Source organism: Mustela erminea, chromosome 6 (genome assembly GCF_009829155.1).
Source record: "Mustela erminea isolate mMusErm1 chromosome 6, mMusErm1.Pri, whole genome shotgun sequence".
Classification (NCBI taxonomy): domain Eukaryota; kingdom Metazoa; phylum Chordata; class Mammalia; order Carnivora; family Mustelidae; genus Mustela; species Mustela erminea.
This window is the reverse complement of record NC_045619.1, coordinates 85,496,827-85,515,068: the sequence shown is the minus strand read 5'-3', so window position 1 is coordinate 85,515,068 and position 18,242 is coordinate 85,496,827. Positions and strand designations below refer to the sequence as shown.

The 18,242-nt window shown below is 56.5% G+C and overlaps 2 protein-coding genes across 2 annotated transcripts; both read right to left on the bottom strand.

The window, feature by feature from the left end:
- Positions 1 to 2,818: 2,818 nt before the first annotated feature.
- AQP6 (aquaporin 6) lies at positions 2,819 to 8,443 on the bottom strand. Its single transcript, XM_032348143.1, has 4 exons — positions 6,100 to 8,443; positions 5,172 to 5,330; positions 4,841 to 4,921; positions 2,819 to 4,186 (listed from the first exon to the last, which is right to left on the bottom strand). Exons 1-4 carry the CDS (start codon positions 6,460 to 6,462, stop codon positions 3,974 to 3,976), a joined length of 816 nt encoding a protein of 271 aa, XP_032204034.1. The 5' UTR covers positions 6,463 to 8,443; the 3' UTR covers positions 2,819 to 3,973.
- A 5,717-nt stretch (positions 8,444 to 14,160) lies between these two features.
- Positions 14,161 to 17,868, bottom strand: AQP5 (aquaporin 5). Its single transcript, XM_032348142.1, has 4 exons — positions 17,244 to 17,868; positions 16,166 to 16,330; positions 15,674 to 15,757; positions 14,161 to 14,879 (listed from the first exon to the last, which is right to left on the bottom strand). Exons 1-4 carry the CDS (start codon positions 17,604 to 17,606, stop codon positions 14,694 to 14,696), a joined length of 798 nt encoding a protein of 265 aa, XP_032204033.1. The 5' UTR covers positions 17,607 to 17,868; the 3' UTR covers positions 14,161 to 14,693.
- Positions 17,869 to 18,242: the final 374 nt, after the last annotated feature.

Below are 18,242 nucleotides of genomic sequence, written 5' to 3'. Positions count from 1 at the left end.
CAGAGATCCCTGACTTTCATTGGTGCCACCTCTTAAGTACTCAGCTCTGATGGCTGCTTCCCTTTTGATTTCTTAGCTTTCCTATGAAATTCCAGATGCTCAAAGTCCTGCATCTTTGTACCCCTTGGTAGGCACCTGGCCTCCTTACTCTCATTTCCTGGATCTTCCTGCAAACCAGCTTTCAGCCACAATCACTCCAGTGCTCCACCTCTCTGTCCAGGGAGGCCTTTCCTTCCTTCACGAGTTTCATTCGTTTTTTCCTTTTTTAAAAAAATTTATTTTTAGTAATCTCTACAACCAACATATGGCTCGAACTCACAACCCCGAGATCAAGAGTCACATACTCTTCCAACTAAGCCAGCCAGGCGCCCTTTGGGTATGAATCTTGACTCTTTCCTCTGGGATCCTCCTTCCCCAACACACTCATATACATACTATCCTCTGCTTAAGCTAACTAAGGTTGGGGAATGGGGAGGAAGTGGGTCCTTCTTTAGTAATAGCGGGCTGGGCTGCTGAGCTGCCTTAGGAACTTCTGGGAAGCAGCTGAACCATTGGCAAGAGGGAACGGCAGTCAGCAGTCTACTGCCATGATGGCGACAACCCTACCACCAACTGAATCTGTGTCGGGGGCTGCCTAGCTAATCACATTCTTCCCGTGTGGTTCCTGCCACCCTTACTGAATAGACCCCATTTTCTAGATGAGGATAGTGAAGCTCAGGATGCTTAAGTAACTTGCTTAAGTTCGCCCAGCTGTAACTGCCTGAGCCTGTATTTCAACTTTTTCAACCCTTTCAACACCTATTATACCTTTATGTAGCCTTCTTCCTTTTTTTTTTTTTTTTTAAATATGGTATCCAGAATCCTTTAAGTCAAAGTGATGTTCTTTGGAAAGTGAAAAGCCTCTTCTCCTCCTCTCCCTCAGTCCCAGCAGCCCAAATGTGTCCCAGAGCCTGGCCCCTTGGTGGACTCCCCACACCCCTCCCCTGCCCAGTGTGGTCCCAGTGTGTCCTCTTTCCAGCCAGAGGTAGCAGTGGGGGTGGGAAGTGGAGAGGGGCGTCCTGCCAGCCAATTGGGGACACGGCAGCCTAGGCTCTGAGCGGCTCTGAGCTCACATCATCTGCTCCTGCTAAGGCAATCATCAACATAAAAGGCTAATTGTATTAATCACCAAGGCACCCCCCCTCCCTTTCGGGAGAATTATGAATTGCAATTGCAGATGGCTCTGCTGATTGAAGGCAGTGCTCAGCGGGGAGAAGGGCCAGATCAGATTACACACCATTAATTAAAAACTTCCCGTGACAACTGGGAGGAAGGGAGTGCACACCGAGGGTCTGCGTGGTTGGGTCTCTGTCCTCCCCATGCTCCCACTGCTGCCACCCTCTCACCCCACCCCAGGCCCAGGGGCTGAGGCTATGACGCCCCGTTGCCCCAGGCTGGTACCTGTGAACTTGGCTCCCCAAGGGCCAGCCCTTCCCTCATCCAAACAGATGGCTGGCTGTCCTATTAAAGGGCGCCAGAGAAGGAGACGCTAACCTTTGGATATTCATTCCTGTGTCTAACTTTGGATGCTCTTCAGATTCTAACCTATTTCCTCACTTTTCATGAAGCTTGTCTCCCCCCTTGCTCTAGCCTCTTCCAACAGAGCACAGCTTTAAAGAACTATTCGTGAAACTAGCCCCCAGCTCTCTCCAAGCAGTCTGACCCTTTTGGCCCGGAAGTTCCCGAGACAGAGGGTCCACAGTCTGCTCCCGAGGAGCTCCAGGGAGCTCTCCGAGGCTCCAGGGTGGCTGTGCCCCCTGGTCCCAGCTTTCCCTCCCTGCAAGCACAGGCGCCTCAGCTGCTCTCATCCTGGCACACTGGAAGTCGCACCTCCTGAATTCTCTTGATCAATGACCGCCTCCCCTCCCTCCCCAGTTGCCCAGTCTCAGTCATTGATTCATCAAACTTCCATTGAGTACCCAGTGTGTACTCAGCTCTGGGGACGCAGAGATAATTTGTCTAGGGGCTTCGGAGCCTACAGCAGGAGCTCCGCCCTCCTGCCTTTGTCAACTTTCCAGTCCATCCGTCCTTCTGTCCTTCCTTCCTTCCTTCCTTTCTTCCTTCCTCCTGCTAGAGCTTGTATAGGCCCCACCCCAGAGCTCTGTTCTGAAAAATTCTAAGCTGGGAGCTGAGGAGACCTTAGGGGGCTTTGGTACTGAGCTGGGTGACCTTTAGCAAGTCAATCACAGCCCTCCCCCCTCCCCCACACTCAGCTCTCCCTGCTCATAAAAGGGCACGGGAAGCCCTGGGCTCTGAGAGATTGTAAGATGGATGAGAGGGGCCTGGCTTGGAGAGATGTAAATAGTACTCCACACTGACAATATCACAGAACTCTGAACGCGGTCACTGTGGCCACAAGCACTTGGGGACTCAGCTCTTGCTCTAGTTACTGGCTGGGCTCTGTCACCCTGCCCATGAAAGACTTTGGGAACCCCTCCCATGCCCAGTGCCTTTGGAGACATCATGGAAAAGGTCCTATCTTTTTTATGCATTTGGTTGCTGTATCTCAGGGTACCATGGTGATGGGCACCATAGAGATGAGAAGAACTGACTTTTATTGGCTTGTCTCTTTGTTCCAGTGGCCCTCCTCAACCCCTCCACACACACAAAGCTCCCGGGTCAGTGGATCCAGGAGAGAAGGAGGCAGTGCAAGTAAGTGGAACAGATGAAAAGAGAAAAGCCTATTCTCTTTTCCTTCCCTCTCAATCCTCCTCCTCTCACTTCTTCCCTCCACCCTCCCATTACCAACAGCAATTGTATTCAAACCCGATAATTACAGTAACAGTGACAATAATCATCATTTATTGGGTTTGTTTTTCTAACATTTTAACATCCGAAAACATTTTCCAGTCTCTTATTTGTTTTGACAGCGGGCGCTAGGGGAGGACTGTGCCCATTTTATAGCTGGGGAAGCTGAGATCCATAGGGCCCCAAGTCATGGGGGGACAGTATTTACAGCAGCTTATAAATACAAACAAACCCACTGAGGTTTGCTGTCCTTCAGAAGCACCGAACTGCAAATTCTGGTTTCTTGGGTCATTCCTAAGTTCTTACCATCCTTGGGACTTCAGTAGTAGCTTTTTGAGGATCCTGGCAAAATTGCAAATGAGGCTGGAGACAGTTTATTGCCCAGGTCATGAACAGGGGGCTGGGATAAGGACCTTCTCCTCTCAGGATTGTTCCCATGGATGGGGCTGTGGCGTGGAAGGTGGGCAAACATCTGGGGAGAGCCTGCCCTGGAAAAGGTCTGTTTGACCCAAACCTCCCTTGCCTATATCCTGCCCCTCTTGCCCAGGGCAGGGTCCTCTCCTGTGTATTTAGAAGCCCGAGGAATGAAGATCGATTGGAAGGACCGTCTCTGTCCTCAGGGCACAGCCTCAGGCTGAGGGCTGGTCTGTAGCCCCCAAACTATACCCAAGAGCAGAGATATCCCTATGAGGAGCTCAGAGACCATCCCAGGACCTGATTCTTCTGGGAAGTCTCGCTTTCCCTTCAAGGGTGGGTGAGATGTTGAGGTTCCCCAAGGTCTCTATAGCCCTTAGTATCTAAGCTGAATGGCTGTCTGGGCTCTAATACCCAAGACAAGGCGATCTGGAGGCCCACGATGCCCACTAGGATCCAGATGGATGAGAGAAGAGGAGGGCAGTCATGAATTTCCCTGCCTCCTTCTGCTCTGTCCCATTAAGAGATGTAGGAGGAGGAAACTGAACAGATTTGCTTCCCAGATTCTTTCTGTCTAGAAATATAATGCCAGGGGTAGGGATTGGCATTCCCGGCCCACCCTGTTAGGACAAGAGGCCTAGCCTCCCCATCCTTCCTGCCCTCATCCTCTTCCCCCTCCCCCTCCCCCCATAAAACCCGACATCTGGTTGTACAAGGCAGTCTATCCACCTAAAGGGCTCCTCGCAGAAGCCCAAAGATGAGGGGCCCCATTCTATACTGTCTGACACATGTTCCCCGATTCTGTGTCCCCTGAACTGGACTGGGATTCTCTCTTCTTGGGCTCCTCTTCTGCCACTTTCTCCACTTCTTCGCTACCCATGAGGATGGCCAGTCGCTGGGCCATGGTCTTGGTGCCAGGGAAGAGGATAAAGTTGTAGATCAGGGAAGCCAGGACAGCTCCTGCCAGGGGTCCCACCCAGAAGATCTGAGGGGGCAGAGAGAAACAGGCATGAGTCATCAGGATCACAGGGTAGATTCGGCATCCTAGGCTGCTTCCCTAGTATTAACTTGGTCTACCAGGACCCTTCAGGCTCTCTACATGGTGACAAAATGGAGAAACGGGCATCCTGCCCGCCGAGTCTCTGCAGGTAAGGTGACCTTGCCTTGCGTGGGGCAGGCCCAGTCTCCTCACCACTCCTGTTTCCCTCCTCTTGGCCTCCCCTGTTCCAACCAGGAGGCCTGGCTAAGTGCTGTTCCTGCTTCTGCTGGTGTGTGTGTGTCTATTTCTGTTTGTCTTTTTCTTTATCCAAGTTTGGAAACTGGTCCAGCTGGAGGAAGTGAATAAGGAAACAGCCAGGACTTGAGGCCTGGGCCAAGCCTGTGTCTCCCGCCCCGGCCCATTTATTAACAGCCTACTGGGTCCCCTTGGCTCTTGAAGATGAAAAGAAAGGAAGTACAAGCCAGGATACTCGTCTTTGTCTTCCAAGCCAAGGGAAACCTCCACTGGGAGGTCAAGATGGTCTGTGGTGGAGGTCCCATCTCCCCAAGTCCCAGTGGACTGCCCACTGGTGAGAGCCACGGTCCCTATTGCCCTTGCCCAGGCCCTTCCCATCCCACGGCGGCCAGCAGAGGCTCTCACCCAGTGGACCTCGAACTTCCCAACGATGATGGCAGGGCCGAAGGAGCGGGCCGGGTTCATGGAGCAGCCTGTGAAGTAGACCTGGAGGGCAAGTGCTGGTTTAGGGTGTGAGGAGGCTTAAGGCAGGCCCAGGAGGGGACAACCCCCTCTGTCCTGGCTTAGAGCCTTGACCACGACAGCACCATACCCCAGACCTGGATTGTGGGAACACAGCCTCGAACCAACCCACTAAGGGCTCAGGGAGGGGCACTTCCTGGCCTTCAGGGTCCCAGCAGGCTCCTCGGGGAGTGACCAGTGTGTGCGTGTCCACAGTGTCCACTTTGCCTCTTACCCCAATGAGGTGCCCCAGTGCCAGAGAGATCCCCATCATGGTGGCCGGGGAGCCCGATGCCTGCCGGTTGTCGGTGCAAACAAAAACACAGAGTACCAGCTGCAGGGTCAGAACCAGCTCCACAGCCACGGCCTGGCCCGTCGAGACGCTGCTCCGGACCTGGAGGAGGAGGAGGCTGTGCTGGAGGTGATGCTGGTTGGTGACCCGCTCAGGCCTCATTGCCCCACCGTAGGGGGGTGACACCTCACCACCGCGGATTCCAGGACCCAAGGAGATGGGGAGAGCTGTGCAGTGGAGTTCCGGTCAGCCCTGGACTCCTGCTCCCTGCAGAAGGGAGCGGCCCCCACTCCTAGCCCACCAGTTGGCTGGGGCCGGTAGTTGGCAAGGGGCTTAGTTGGCAAGTTCTGATGGCGGAGGGAAGGCTCAGAGCAGGGGAGGGGGTGGCGTACAGGTTTTTGAGCAGACTGGGAGGAGACCGTGGGTAGGAGTAGAAGGAGGAGACTTAGGGAAGTAGGTGGAAGGATAGATGATTAGGGGAATCTGGGGGAGTGAGACAGGCCTCAGGGGAAGGAGGAACATGGGGACGCCGAGGAGCAGGGATCGTGGGGTAGACTGGGAGAGAAGAAGGGCATACCGGGACTCCTGCCACTACCCACAGCCCCAGGTATCCCTGGCCACCCTGACCCTTCAATGCCTGGTCCTTTCCTGACTCCTGGCCCTGTTCCACCTGTTCCTGGTGCCATAACCCCATTCCTGCTCTGCCTGCACTGAGGCCACAGTCGGCTTCTCCTGTGTCCCAAGGCTCAGCCCAGAGCAGGTAAGGAGCACATGGCTGAGTTATTACCTCCCCTCCCTGCTCCTCAGGCCTGGCCCTCCACCCTTACCCCCTGCGGGGGCATCCCTTCCTAGGCCTGTCAGGTGCACCTACCATGTTAACCCCAAGGGTTTCTCGGATGTCTCCTGGGATGACCCCATAAAGCAGAGCAGCCCCCGCAGTGGCCCCTGCCAGCTGGGCAGCCACATAGGCCATGGCACGGGGCAAGGAGATTTGGGAGCCCACGAGGAAGGCCAGAGTCACGGCAGGATTGATGTGGCCCCCGCTGGTCTTCCAGGTGATCTGCACAGCCACAGCCGTGGCCAGGTTGAAGGTGATGGCGATCTGCAGCACGGTGGGGAGCGCCGAGGGCCAGGGCAGGGCTGAGCCCACTCCAAAGAACACGTACAGCCCCGTGGCCAGGAACTCGGCAAACAGCGCCCTGCTGATAGCTCTCCAGAACCGGCAGGCCAACATGCTGGCCCAGCCTCACCTGCCAGGCTGCCCTGGGTCTGGCTCCGGCTGCCTCAGCGGCTGCCTCTACTTCTCCTGGGACCTCTGTTTCTCTAGCCTCTGATCTCGGCTATCTTGGTGGGTCTCTTGTCTCTGGCCTGCTCCTCTCCTAGCTGCTGACCCCCAGACCTGCTGGTCAGACTGGCAGGGAACAGGTTTGTGGTGTTTCTGTGGGTGGGAGGTGTGATGCTGGGATGAGGAGGGGTGCTCCCTGGCTTGCTCCGCCCTAAGCTCACCTCCCAGCTGGAGGGAGGGGGGCAGCCCCCAGGCACTGAGCTGGAACCTTCAGGTTCCTGAGCCTGGAGAGAGGTAAGGCTGCCGCAGGCTGGGGCCCAGCCTGAGGGGGGCAGGGGCAGGGCTAGTGGTGGGCATGGGATTCCAGCTTAGATGGAGAAGCTCCTCACATCCCCAAGTCCAAGGCCAGCTTCGAGGGTCCTGGGAGTTCCCAGAGGCTCCTGCTGTCCTGCCCTCCCCCACCCCCACCTCCAGGCTCTGCCTCCGAATGGGCTCACACTATTCAATGCCCCAAAAACCCACATGTGAAATGAAGCTCTTTCCTCCTTTCCCACCTAAATCCCTACTCACAGAAAGCAGATGTGAACAGAGTCAACTATACTAAGGACCTGGGTCTGTGTGGGCGCAGGGGGGACATGGGGAGAAGGGGCGTCTTCCATAGCTGATCAGATGACACACATGGCAGTGGAGAGTTTCTCCCCTGTGAGCTGGGAATTTCCACTGGCTTGTCCTTGCCCTGTCCTGTCTCCCTTGCCTGCCCCCTCCCTCTCAGGCCCTCTCCCCCACCACTGCCCTGCTCTCCTTCTCAGGGACCTGAGCAATTCCTCTCAAGTCTCACACACGGCCACTGAGCCATTTTTGTGGTGATGCTGGCCCTAAGGTCACCCAGGCCCTAGGCTCTGCCCTTTTCACCCCAGCAGCATATAAAGATATAAAGATATTTTCTCCAACAAAGGTGCTGCCTCCCTAAATACAATCTGTGGAGCTGTGGAAACAATGGTCTTCGCTTCTTCATCACTACGGGATGCCCTGACCTCGCCCCTGGCCATAAATTCCTGCTCAGTGGATATGTCCTGGTTGTCTTTAGGCTCCTCAAATGCGACCTGTCTTAAAATGAGACCCTCAGCGCTCTCTGTGCACACCCCCCCTGCCCCCCCATGCACTCTTACGGTTTTTTCCAACTCCCTTGGTGGCACCCAGGAATCGTCCTTGAACCTTCTCTCCTTCCTGCCCCCCACGAATAAAGGCGTTGAATCCTGCTGATTTGGAATCCTAAATATTTCTTGACTGTGCCCTCTTCTTGCCACCCCCGCTGCCCTGTGGCCTTGAACCATTCTCTCTGTCTGCTTCCTCACTCAGCTCCAATCAATTATCCACACTGCAGCCCCAGTGATCTTTCTAAAATGCAAATCTGATTCTGCTGCTCCCTTGCTAAAATCCCTTCAAAGTGCCCTCGTGCCTGGCCTACAGGGTCCTCAGGGAGCCTGCTCCTCCCACCTCACCTCTCCCCACTCCTTGCTTTGTCCTTTACCCTGTGGCCTCACCAAATGGCCAGGGGTTCATGCCCTGCTGGTTGCTCCTTGGAGAACCCTCTGTCTTCCCCCTGGATAGCCCTTCCCACGTCTCTTGCTTGGGTAACTTCTAACTCATTCCTAACGCTCAGATTCAGTGTCGCCCCCTCCTTTCCTGGGTGATGAGCCCTCCGTGTGCTCCCACACCACCTGGGCACGTTTGTACACTTGTGTCACCACAGAGTGCTGTCATGGCGTTAGTGTGCCTCCTTAATGGGACAGTGAGTCCCTCAGGGAGCAGGAAAGAAATTTTGCTCATCCCTGCATCTAGTGTCTTGCACAGGGATTGGCCAGAGTTGGTGCTTGAGAAATATATATTTTTAAAGATTTTATTTATTGGGGCGCCTGGGTGGCTGAGTGGGTTAAAGCCTCTGCCTTTGGCTCAGGGTCCTGGGATGGAGTCCCACATTGGGCTCTCTGCCCAGCAGGGAGCCTGCTTCCTTTCCTCTCTCTCTGCCTGCCTCTCTGCCTACTTGTGATCTCTGTCTGTCAAATAAATCTTAAAAAAATATATTTTATTTATTTATTTGACAGAGAGACAGAAAGACAGAGAACGTGCGCAGAAGCAGGGGGAGCAGCACGCAGAGGCAAAAGGAGGGGCAGACTCCCCGCCAAGTAGGGAGCCCGATGCGGGGCTCCATCCCAGGACCCCAGGATCATGTCCCAAGCCAAAGGCAGACACTTAACTGACTGAGCCACCCGGGTGCCCTGGGCTTGATAAATATTTTTTTTTCCATTTTTAAAAAATTGACATATTATGTATTATTTGCCACAGGGGTACAGGTCTGTGAATCATAAGTCTCACACAATTCACAGCACATACCCTCCCCAACGTCCGTCACTCAGCCACAGCCACCCTTCCCTCCTCAGCCCCTCAGTTTGTTTCCTAATATTAAGAGTCTCTTATGGCTTTTCTCCCTCCTGGGTTCCATCTTGTTTATTTTTCCCTCCCTTCCCCCTACGAACCCCTACCTTGCCTCTCAAATTCCTCATTTGATAAATATTTATTGATGAAAGGATGAATAAAAGCTTCTTGACCTCCTGGAGGCAGGCGACTTCCATATCTACTTCCTTCCAGCCAGCTCTTCTTCCAGCCTTCTACCTATCCCACCTGGGACTGAGACCTCTGAAATCTTCGAGTGGAATATCCCAGCTCTGGTTACAGGCTCTGTCCATTTCACACCCCCGCCCCCACCCCCGCCTGTCCATTTCCATTCTTCTAGCCTCCCGTGGCCTCACCCTCCCCTCCCCAGCAAGATCCCCCATCCATGCCCCCACTGTCCTAGCTCCCTGTTTTCTCCGCTCCATTCTCCTCCACAGCCCTCTGCCCCAATCTGGATCTGTGTTGCCAAGCGCTGCCGGAGAAGCTCGCCCAGCCATGCAGACTGCTGCCATGATGAGTCCATGGTCCCTGGCTTCAGCGGGGGTCACAGCTCTGCTCAGCAATCCTCACACCGTCCTCAGTCAGCTCTCTCTCTCTCTCCCCATTCTTCCAAGGCCGACATCCAACCTTGCCCACGCTTTCCAAGTGCCCTACTCCAGCTTTCTTCCAGCAGCTCAGTTCGCCCCCTGTCCTACCTAGAAAGAGAAACTAGCAGGTAAGACTTCTTCCCATTCTTATTCCCCAGCCACAAACTCCCCTGCCGCAGTTCCATGCCCTCCCCGTCTTCCCTCTGGACCTGAAGAAGAGACAGCCCTTCTCCTGTCCAGTCAGGAGCCCCTCCTTGGGCTCTTGGCTCCCTGTGAGCGACTGGGATCATGGTCTCAGTCTCATCTGGGGTTTTCACTTCCCCTTCTCCTGGCTGGTACTTGGTAACGGGGCCAGGGTAATCGCAGAGTACTGGAGAGACCATGGGTTTGTCACCCCTTTCCTCTGTCTCTTTCAAGATTTTGTTCAGGTCCAGTTCCTCTATGAAGCCTGCCCTGATTCTCCTCTCCAGCCAGTGCCTACTCCTGGCTTTGTCTTCCTCACTGCCTCCTCTGTTTTGGTGCAGACTCCCATGCTTGCCTGGTGTGAAAGAGGCTTTGTTTTTTTTTTTTTAAAAGATTTTTATTTATTTATTTGACAGAGACACAGTAAGAGAGGGAACACAAGCAGTGGGAGAGGGAGAAACAGGCTTTCTGCCGAGCAGGAAGCCCGATGTGGGGCTTGATCCCAGGACCCTGGGATCATGATCCGAGCTGAAGGCAGACACTTAACGCCGGAGCCACCCAGGCACCCCTCAAAGACGCTTTAATAAATGCTCCAGGAATGAAGGAATATGGCCACGGGGGCAGTGTGGGTGGGCTGACATGGTGGGCTCTCTGCCTAGGGGCTGGCCCAGGGCACCTCAAGGCATGTCTCTCCTTCACTTCCTGCAGACAGGACCACAGAGGGCTTCCCAAACTCTGCCTAGCCTCGGTAGGGTGCACCTGTACGCCAAGCACCCAGCAGCCCTCACGCTGGGCTGTTGAGGGCCTTTGATACAGCAACACAGGAGAAAGCATTCACTCTGCTGTATATGCTGTACCCCCGACCAGTGGGTAACTTCTGTGAGCTCAGTTTCCCCACTTATAAATGGAGATAATTGCCCTTTCCCCATGTGTCATTAGGGCTAAATGTGCTGATACTTAGGAGAGAGTCTCTGAGCCAAGAAAACTCTGGTTGTTAGGCTTGCCCTCCCTCAACCCTCTGAGGAGACAGGTGTGAGGACTTGGTTGGGGTGGGAAGGGTTCTGATTGCCGTGGCAACTCCCAGACAAGCAGCTCCTGGGAATCCTGCTTTGGGCCCTGGAGGTTGAGAGAATCAAGTTCAGCAGCAGCCCATGTCTTCAGCTGGCCCAGAGCAGCGCCTCCTGGGGCCCTGTCTGGCCTGGGGCCAAGGTCATTCAACCCCCACCCCCTCCCAGGCCAGGTGGGCATTGGTCAGGGCCTTGCTCCAGCTCCAGCCAGCACCTCCCTGGACCCTGCCAGTCCTGGGCTCTACTGGTGAGTTCCAAGGTCCCTCACACTCAGAGGCCTTATGCCGAGGCCTCACACCTGGCTGCCTACAGCTGCTGGCCGGGGGCTGTGTGCTTTTAACCTCCTAGAGGCCTGTCTGGCTGCTGCGGTGGCTGTCTCCGTTGGGGAGTCGAGTGTGGAGGTGTGTGTGCACAAGGGGCAATGTGGGCTCTGACTCCTCTGGCTTGGGGAACAGAGGAAGAGCAGGAGGGAGGGGAAAGAGGGAGGTGCTGGGAAAGAAGAGCCAAGAGAGAATGAAAGCGCGTCAGAAAGGGAAGGAAGGATTCGAGGTAGCTTCTCTCGCATCATCTCAGCAATCCTCCCGAATTGTGGAAGCCTCATCCACCCCTGGCAGAGGAAGCATGAGGCTCCTGTGGGGCTTCGAGAGCTAACACACCTCTCAACCCCAGTTCCCACCCCGCTAGACAGCCAACACTGTGGCCATTTTCTGCCTTTGCCCCCAGCCCCCCTTCATCTCCCCATCGTGTCCCCGTGTCCGCCTTCCTACCAGGAGAAAACCAGCAGCCCCTGGGCGGAGAGGGAGGGGGAGGAGTAGGAAACCTCCCATAGGAGAGTCAAGGCTTTTCCTGGGTTCCATTTCCAAGAGGAGCAGAGACTCAGGGGTGACTGAACATGTGTGTCCTTGGGCGTGACACTCATACCTCTCTGAGAACACACAGGGCCAGGTTCCTGGGTCTGGTCCCCAGCAGCCCCTTGGCCCTGTGAGAGAATGGGGGAGGGTTGATGTGGCTCTTACACACACACACACACACACACACACACACACTCACACGCATACACACCGCGTGAGCCGTCTACACCGAGTAGACACAGCCCCTGGAGTACAACTGAAGGTCATTGTAGTTGTGGCGGGCTACGACTGTGTGCGTGTTCACGTGTGCGCAGGCCCCTTGGGGCTCCGGACCCAGCCGCCTGGAAATTCACCCACCAGGGAACACAGCGCCCCCTGCTGACCTATCAGCCCGCTGCTGCATCTTGTGGGCCCAAAGCCCTGTGGGGACCCGCACCCTCTGGCCAGGTCAGGCCTGGAACTCCCTCGAGCTGGGTGCCCCACCCATCCTTGGAGGGTCTGTCACCCATAGACCCACCGTTCACGACCTTATGCTCGTCTTCGGACCCATCAAAAAAGGAAGGCAGGTCTCTGGGCTGGAGGGAGAGGCCAGCCTCCCAGTCAGGTCTGTGCCTGTACCTGAGGCCTGTGGGCGACGACAGGGGGAAGGAATCCTCTCTCTTCTGCACCCCTTCCCGGATAGTGGACTAGGGGTAGCTGCTTCCTGGTGGCTTAGAGGACCCAGACCTGAGAGACTCCCCGTACCCCCACGCGGCTCGGGCCCAGACCCAGGATTTGTGTTAGAGGAAGCCCAGCAGCGGCGGATTCGGTGGACGAGGTCTCCCCCTGCTGGTCGGAGCTGGTATTAGCGTTGCCCGGCTCAAGGTTTGGGATGGGGTGGATGAGGCAGGTGAGGGACTACTCCTTTAAGGGGAGCCTGAGGTTCGTTTTCTCTCTCTCTCTCTCAAACACACACACACACACACACACACACACACACCCATGTGTTGTTAACTTCAGAAATGAGGCGGGCAGGGCAGGGCAGGGGCGGCTGCAGCTCCCATTCACAGATACTAGGCTCAAATTGAAGGAGGGCTAGGAAGTCTGGCTCTCCTCACCCTCCCTCCCTGGGTCTGAGGCTGGCCAGACAGGGTCTCTGGCTTCTTCCACCCCATCTCAGTTCCTCTCCTGATGCTACTGGCCCCTCCTCTTCGGAAGCAAAACTGTGAGACCATGGGAGAGGTTCCCGTCCCGGAGAAGCAGGAACTCAGGAGAGCAGGGGCCCAGAAGTGGAGAGTGGCTGGGGTCACCGATATGTACCTGCTGAGTTCCTGTTGCACTAGTTTACTGAGCACTCACGGAGGTGCCTGGCCCTGTTTACGCAAGCATCTTCCGTCCGTTCTCTGTCTTCCTTTATGTTCACAGCAACCCACAAGGTGGGTACAAGTATCCCCATTTTATAGATGAGAGCTCTCTGCTCAGCAGGGAGTCTGCTTCTTCCTCTGCAACACCCCCCCCCCCACGTGGTCTCACTGTCTCTCAAATAAATAAATAAAACATTTTACAAAAATGAAAACCAGAAAACCACAACTCAGAGAAGCTGTGTTACCCAAAGTTGCAAAGTAGGATTTGAGCTCCAAGCTAGATTCTTTAACTATGATGCAGGGCTGTGTTCTGCGTTGCTTTTCTGTGCCACGTCCACCATTTTCTCTAAAGAGCAGACTGGTTCCAGGTATCTCACTCCCTTCATCTTAAATCATTCCCACAGCAACCCTGTGAGGGAAGTCTTTCTTATCCTTGTTTCCTAGCTTGAGAGATGGAGGCTCAGAGAGTTTAAGGAGGCTTCCTAAGGAGTGCCAGGGACAAGGGGACAGGGACAGAGCAGAGCAGAGCCACAGGCCCAGAGAGGAAAACAGCGGGAACAGAGGCTGGCAGAGGCAGGAGTGAGGAGAACCAGAAAAAGGCAGGGCTGGCTGTGGCTCCTGGTGTGTTGGGGAGTGAGGCAGGGGGTTTCTTCCTCTGACCCCAGGCTCCCAACATGGCATCTTTTCGGACCAGAGAGGGCAGTCCAGGGCTGTGTCTCCTTCCCGATGACAGAGCTGGCTGGTCACCCCCTTGGCATCTCAAGGGGCTGCTAGTGGGTTCAGTCCTCCTCCATCCTGCCTGGTACTCCCTGGCACTGGGGCCAGGCCCTCCTCAAGTGGCAGAGACTTACACAGCTGAGGTGGGGGGATGAGCACGTGGGTGAGTTGGTGAGAACCCCTCCTCTACTCCCACTGTCCCCTCCTGACCTCTAGCTCCATTTCTGTGTTTTTGTCTCCTCCTCTCCCTCTCTCTCTTCCTTACCTCATCGCTCTGCCTCTCTAAGCCTCCCCTGGCCTCAGCTTCCCTGTCTTGCCACGGAGAACTATGCAGACTGTGGAGAGCATAGGGGATGACAAAGAGGAGACAGACTGTCCAGAGGGACAGAGGTAATCAGCCAGATGCCTTAAGGAGATGCTCTGGGGAGAGACGAGGCAGAACATAAATGTCAGTGGTTTATTGGTACGCCCCTGCCCCAAACACCGGCACTACCCTGTGCATCCTTGAGCGGAAATAAATAAGGCAGCATTTAATGAATCAGTCTGTCTCCCTCCTAAGGCAATCTGGGGAGGGGCAGCCTCTGCGGTCCAAGGGACTGGGACGCCTCTGGCTCTTAAGGTGGGGGTGGTGGGGGAAGATAGGGGCATACAGACTGCTGGCCACCCCTTCCTAGCTTGGCCCCCATGCAGCCTGTAAGCTTGGTGCTACTTTCAGTCTCTGAGGTCCGACCTCATGGCAGCAGGCTGCCCTGTCCCAGACAGACCCCCCCTCCCCATCAGACACCAACCCCTGGCCCCCACCCAAGAGTCCCATCATGGATTCCGGCTCCCATTCCTTATTGTGAAGCTGGGGGAGCCAGCACCTCCTCCCTAGCCCAGAGGACCCAGCTGTAGGGGAAGGAAGCTTTGCTGTCATATATGTACATATTTTGCCCCTGTGGTTCCGGGGCTAGGGGACTGACCCCTTCCTGACACAGGTCAGCGGGCAGTCAGCTCCATGGTCTTCTTTCGCTCCTCTCGTTGCTCTTCCCAGTCCTCCTCAGGCTCATATGTGCCCTTGATGACGGCCACGCGCTCACTCACGCTCAGGGAGTTGGGGAAGAGCAGGTAGAAGTAGAGGATGGCAGCCAGGATGGCCCCCACGATGGGGCCTACCCAGAACACCTGGCGGGGACACGGCAGCATCAGGCGGCTGAGTCTCAGAGACCGACAGCCTCCCCTCCAGAGGACAGAACTATGGACCCTCAGGGGAGGTGGACAAACAGACTTCTGGACCTCCAGAAGGAAAGATTCCCTCCTGCCTAAGGAACAGGTATACTGACACTCCATTCCTCTATGACAGGGAGACCTACAGACACTCAGATCTTCAAAAGAGAGAGATACCCAGAAGGACAGGGCCCCCAGCCTCACCCTAAAGAGACACAAATGACCCTTTGAAGGAAACAGGCATGTAGATTCTCGGAGAGACAAAAGAACTCCTCTGCCTCCCACACAGGAAATGAAAGAGACCCTGGAGAGAGAGAACATGAGGAGGCAACAGATAGACTGTCCAGGGGGACAGGCCCACAGGAAGGAAGACTCTCAGCCCCCTCAACGGGGACAGATTAAAAAAAAAAAAATCAGAGATGACAGACACACAGACATGGTGTGATCCCATCATACCCCAGAAGTACAGACACCAAGTCGTCAGAGATCTACACAGAGCAACAGATCTCCTTCCCTTCCCTAGGGGTACAGTTACACGCCACCCCAGGCTTGAACCAGGGTCCTCTGCCGTTCAGCCACTCTTGTCCTTGTTCTGGCTGCCTTCCATCCCTTTCTATATCGCTTTCTCTCTCCAGCCACTCCTCCCAGGGCCACCCCAAGGGCTGTGCCCACAGCCTCCAGATAGTCCAGGGGCTCTTGGCCGGTTTTCCAGGCCCTCATTGCCAGGGAACCAGGGTAGGGCTGAGACTCACCCAGTGAGCAGAGCTGAAGCGATTCATAACCACTGCAGGGCCGAAAGAGCGGGCTGGGTTCATGGAGCAGCCGGTGAAGTAGATCTGGACAGAGGGAGGCAGGTGGCAAGGAGGGCAACACACTTGTCCAACTCCTAAAGGGCCAGTCTTTCCCAGCATCACCCAGAAGTTTAGGGGCTCAGCCAAGTCTCTGATTCAAGTCTCTCGATTTCTAGGCTGGTGACCTCTCCCTCCATGGGTGCCCGTGCTCCCTTCTTTCTTCTCAAGTCCTGTGCTCAGGCTGGATCTCCATTTTCACCCCAACTCCCACTTCCTGGCATATTCCCTCAGGCTAGAGAAGAGCTGTGGGGAGCCAGCCTGGGACAGAGTACAGCAACCCCCCTCCAGGCCTTAACTGCTGGGTTTCCTGGTTCAGAGGGGTGCTGCTCTAGGGCCCCATTATTTGGCCCAACGGGCTCCCCACAACTCCAGCCAAGTGGCAGCATTGCTCACCCCCACAAGGTGGCCCAGTGTGACGGAAAGGCCAATGGACAGGGCCGGAGAGCCCACAGGACTGGTGCGGCGGGAGTCGGTGGAGGAGAAAATGCAGAGTGCCAGCTGGAAGGTCAGAATCAGCTCCACTACCATAGCCTGGCCCTGGGTTGTGTTGTTGTTGAGCTGCAAGGGGAGGGTGGATTAGAACCCCTGCTTTCCAGCTCTATGGCCGGGTGCTTGGGGAATGGGGCTTTGGGCCTCCAGCGACACCTGGAGCCACTGTACCAGAGAGCCAAGCCTTGCACACGTCAGGAAGGTCATTTGCTGAAATGACCTACCTGAGCATGTGTGCGAAGCTTGGAGTATAAGCCTGTGGCCAAGGAGCTGAGAGCAAGGGAGCTTTTCCTGGACAAGGTCCTGTCAACGGTTCTGCCCAGTTCCCCACCCCCACAAGCTGGCATTTACCCTCCCTCCTGTGGGCAGCTGCCCAGTTTGCTTGCTGCACCCCCAGCCTGCCTCCCGCCCGTGTCTGACCCGCTGCCAGTGCCAACCTCAAACCCGTCTCTCCGGTGGGGCTGACTCACGGCTTGACAATGGCCGAGAAAATCCTCCTCTGTGTTTGATTAATGAACCCAGTTTGCATGGGACATGGGGACTGAATCTGGGACTGTGGCGGGTGGTGAGAGCGGGGAACTGGGAGCAGAAACCAATATTCAACAGACCCTACACACTGGTACCATGGTAAGGGGTTCATATGCATGATTTCTAAATGTCACCCCCTAGACACCTGCTGTGGTAGGTTATGACCATCCCCCCACTTCCCATGGAATGGCGGAGAAAAATGAGACCCAGAGGAGCAAGGTCACCCAAAGCCAGGATTTTAACCCGTCTTTGATGGTTCTATGAAACCACTCCATGAGGAGCAGACAGGAGCAGGGAAGGTCCCAAGAGGAAGGCAAAACTCAGGGTTGAGACAGGAGAAAGCCAGAAGTTTCAGGCACCCATTCTGTGGCACCCATCTTTGAAATGGGGTCCGGGCCTGGTCAGGGAGCCCACTTCAAGGTCATTACCCCACCCCAGGCCCGTAGGCACTCACCGCGTTGATGGCCAGATTGCCTCGGGCATTAAGTGGTGCCAGCCCATAGAGGATGCCCGCCCCGGCGATGGCGCCCAACAGCTGGGCCGCCACGTAGAAGACTGCCCGGAGCAGGGAGATCTGGTTGCCCACCAGGAGGGCCAGCGTGATGGCCGGGTTGATGTGGCCGCCGCTCACCGGCCCCAGGGCCTGGGCCAGGGTACCTATGGCCAGGCCAAAGGCCAGTGAGATCTGGAGGATGCTGGGCAGCGCCGACGGCCACTTGAGGGCCGAGCCGAGGCCAAAGAAGACGAAGATGAGGGTGGCCAGGAACTCGGCGAACACTGCCTTGAGGAAGGCCACGGAGCACACCTCCTTCTTCATGGTGGCCGCGGGGGCCCGGCGGCGCCGGCCACGGCGCGGGGTGCCCGTCGGGGCAGCGGCGCAGGGGGCGGGGGGATGGCTCCCGGGCGCGGCGCGCTCTGCAGCTCCCCCTGAGTGGCTCGTGGCCTGGCGCGGGCAGTGCAGGGGTGCGCTATATAGAGGCCGGCAGCCTGGCGGGGGGGCGAGCGCGGGGAGGCAGTGGGCGGCTCCCGCGCCCGGGGCGCAGCGCAGCGCGCAGAGAGGGAACCTCGCTGCCGCCACCGGCTCGCCGCGGCCCCGGGCACTGCGCGCCCCCGGCCCGCAGCCCGCCCCCACGCCGGGGCAGCAGCGGACGCGCCCGGGCCACGTGACCCAGGCGGCCGCAGTGTAGACCGGCCGGGTGGCCGGGGACCCGCGCATGGTGCGCCCCAGACAGCTCCCGCGCTCTGCTCCGCGCTGCTGGTCCCGGACTGCCTGGGAGACTTCGCGGGGTCCGGCCTCGGTCGTCCTTTAGTGCTCCGGGCGCCTACCTCCGCTGGCCCTCTATCTCCGTCCCTTGTCTTTCCCTTTTCTTCTCCTCGGGCTCTGGGTCCAGTTCCTCCTTTTCCTCCAGCGACCCGGGCATCCTGACCCGGCCTCACCCCGACGGCGGGGCTG

What these genes read in the sequence shown, in the direction of transcription:
- AQP5 (XM_032348142.1), bottom strand. Translation starts at nt 17,606, where the DNA reads ATGAAGAAGGAGGTGTGCTCCGTGGCCTTCCTCAAGGCAGTGTTCGCC. An exon ending in GCAATCTGGCCATCAACGCG is followed by an intron (nt 16,331 to 17,243) that starts GTGAGTGCCTAC and finishes CTCCCCTTGCAG; the next exon opens with CTCAACAACAACACAACCCA. An exon ending in GCTTCAGCTCTGCTCACTGG is followed by an intron (nt 14,880 to 15,673) that starts GTGAGTCTCAGC and finishes TGTCCCCGCCAG; the next exon opens with GTGTTCTGGGTAGGCCCCAT.
- AQP6 (XM_032348143.1), bottom strand. Translation starts at nt 6,462, where the DNA reads ATGTTGGCCTGCCGGTTCTGGAGAGCTATCAGCAGGGCGCTGTTTGCC. An exon ending in CACTGGGGCACCTCATTGGG is followed by an intron (nt 4,922 to 5,171) that starts GTAAGAGGCAAA and finishes CTTGCCCTCCAG; the next exon opens with GTCTACTTCACAGGCTGCTC. An exon ending in GGAAGTTCGAGGTCCACTGG is followed by an intron (nt 4,187 to 4,840) that starts GTGAGAGCCTCT and finishes CTGCCCCCTCAG; the next exon opens with ATCTTCTGGGTGGGACCCCT.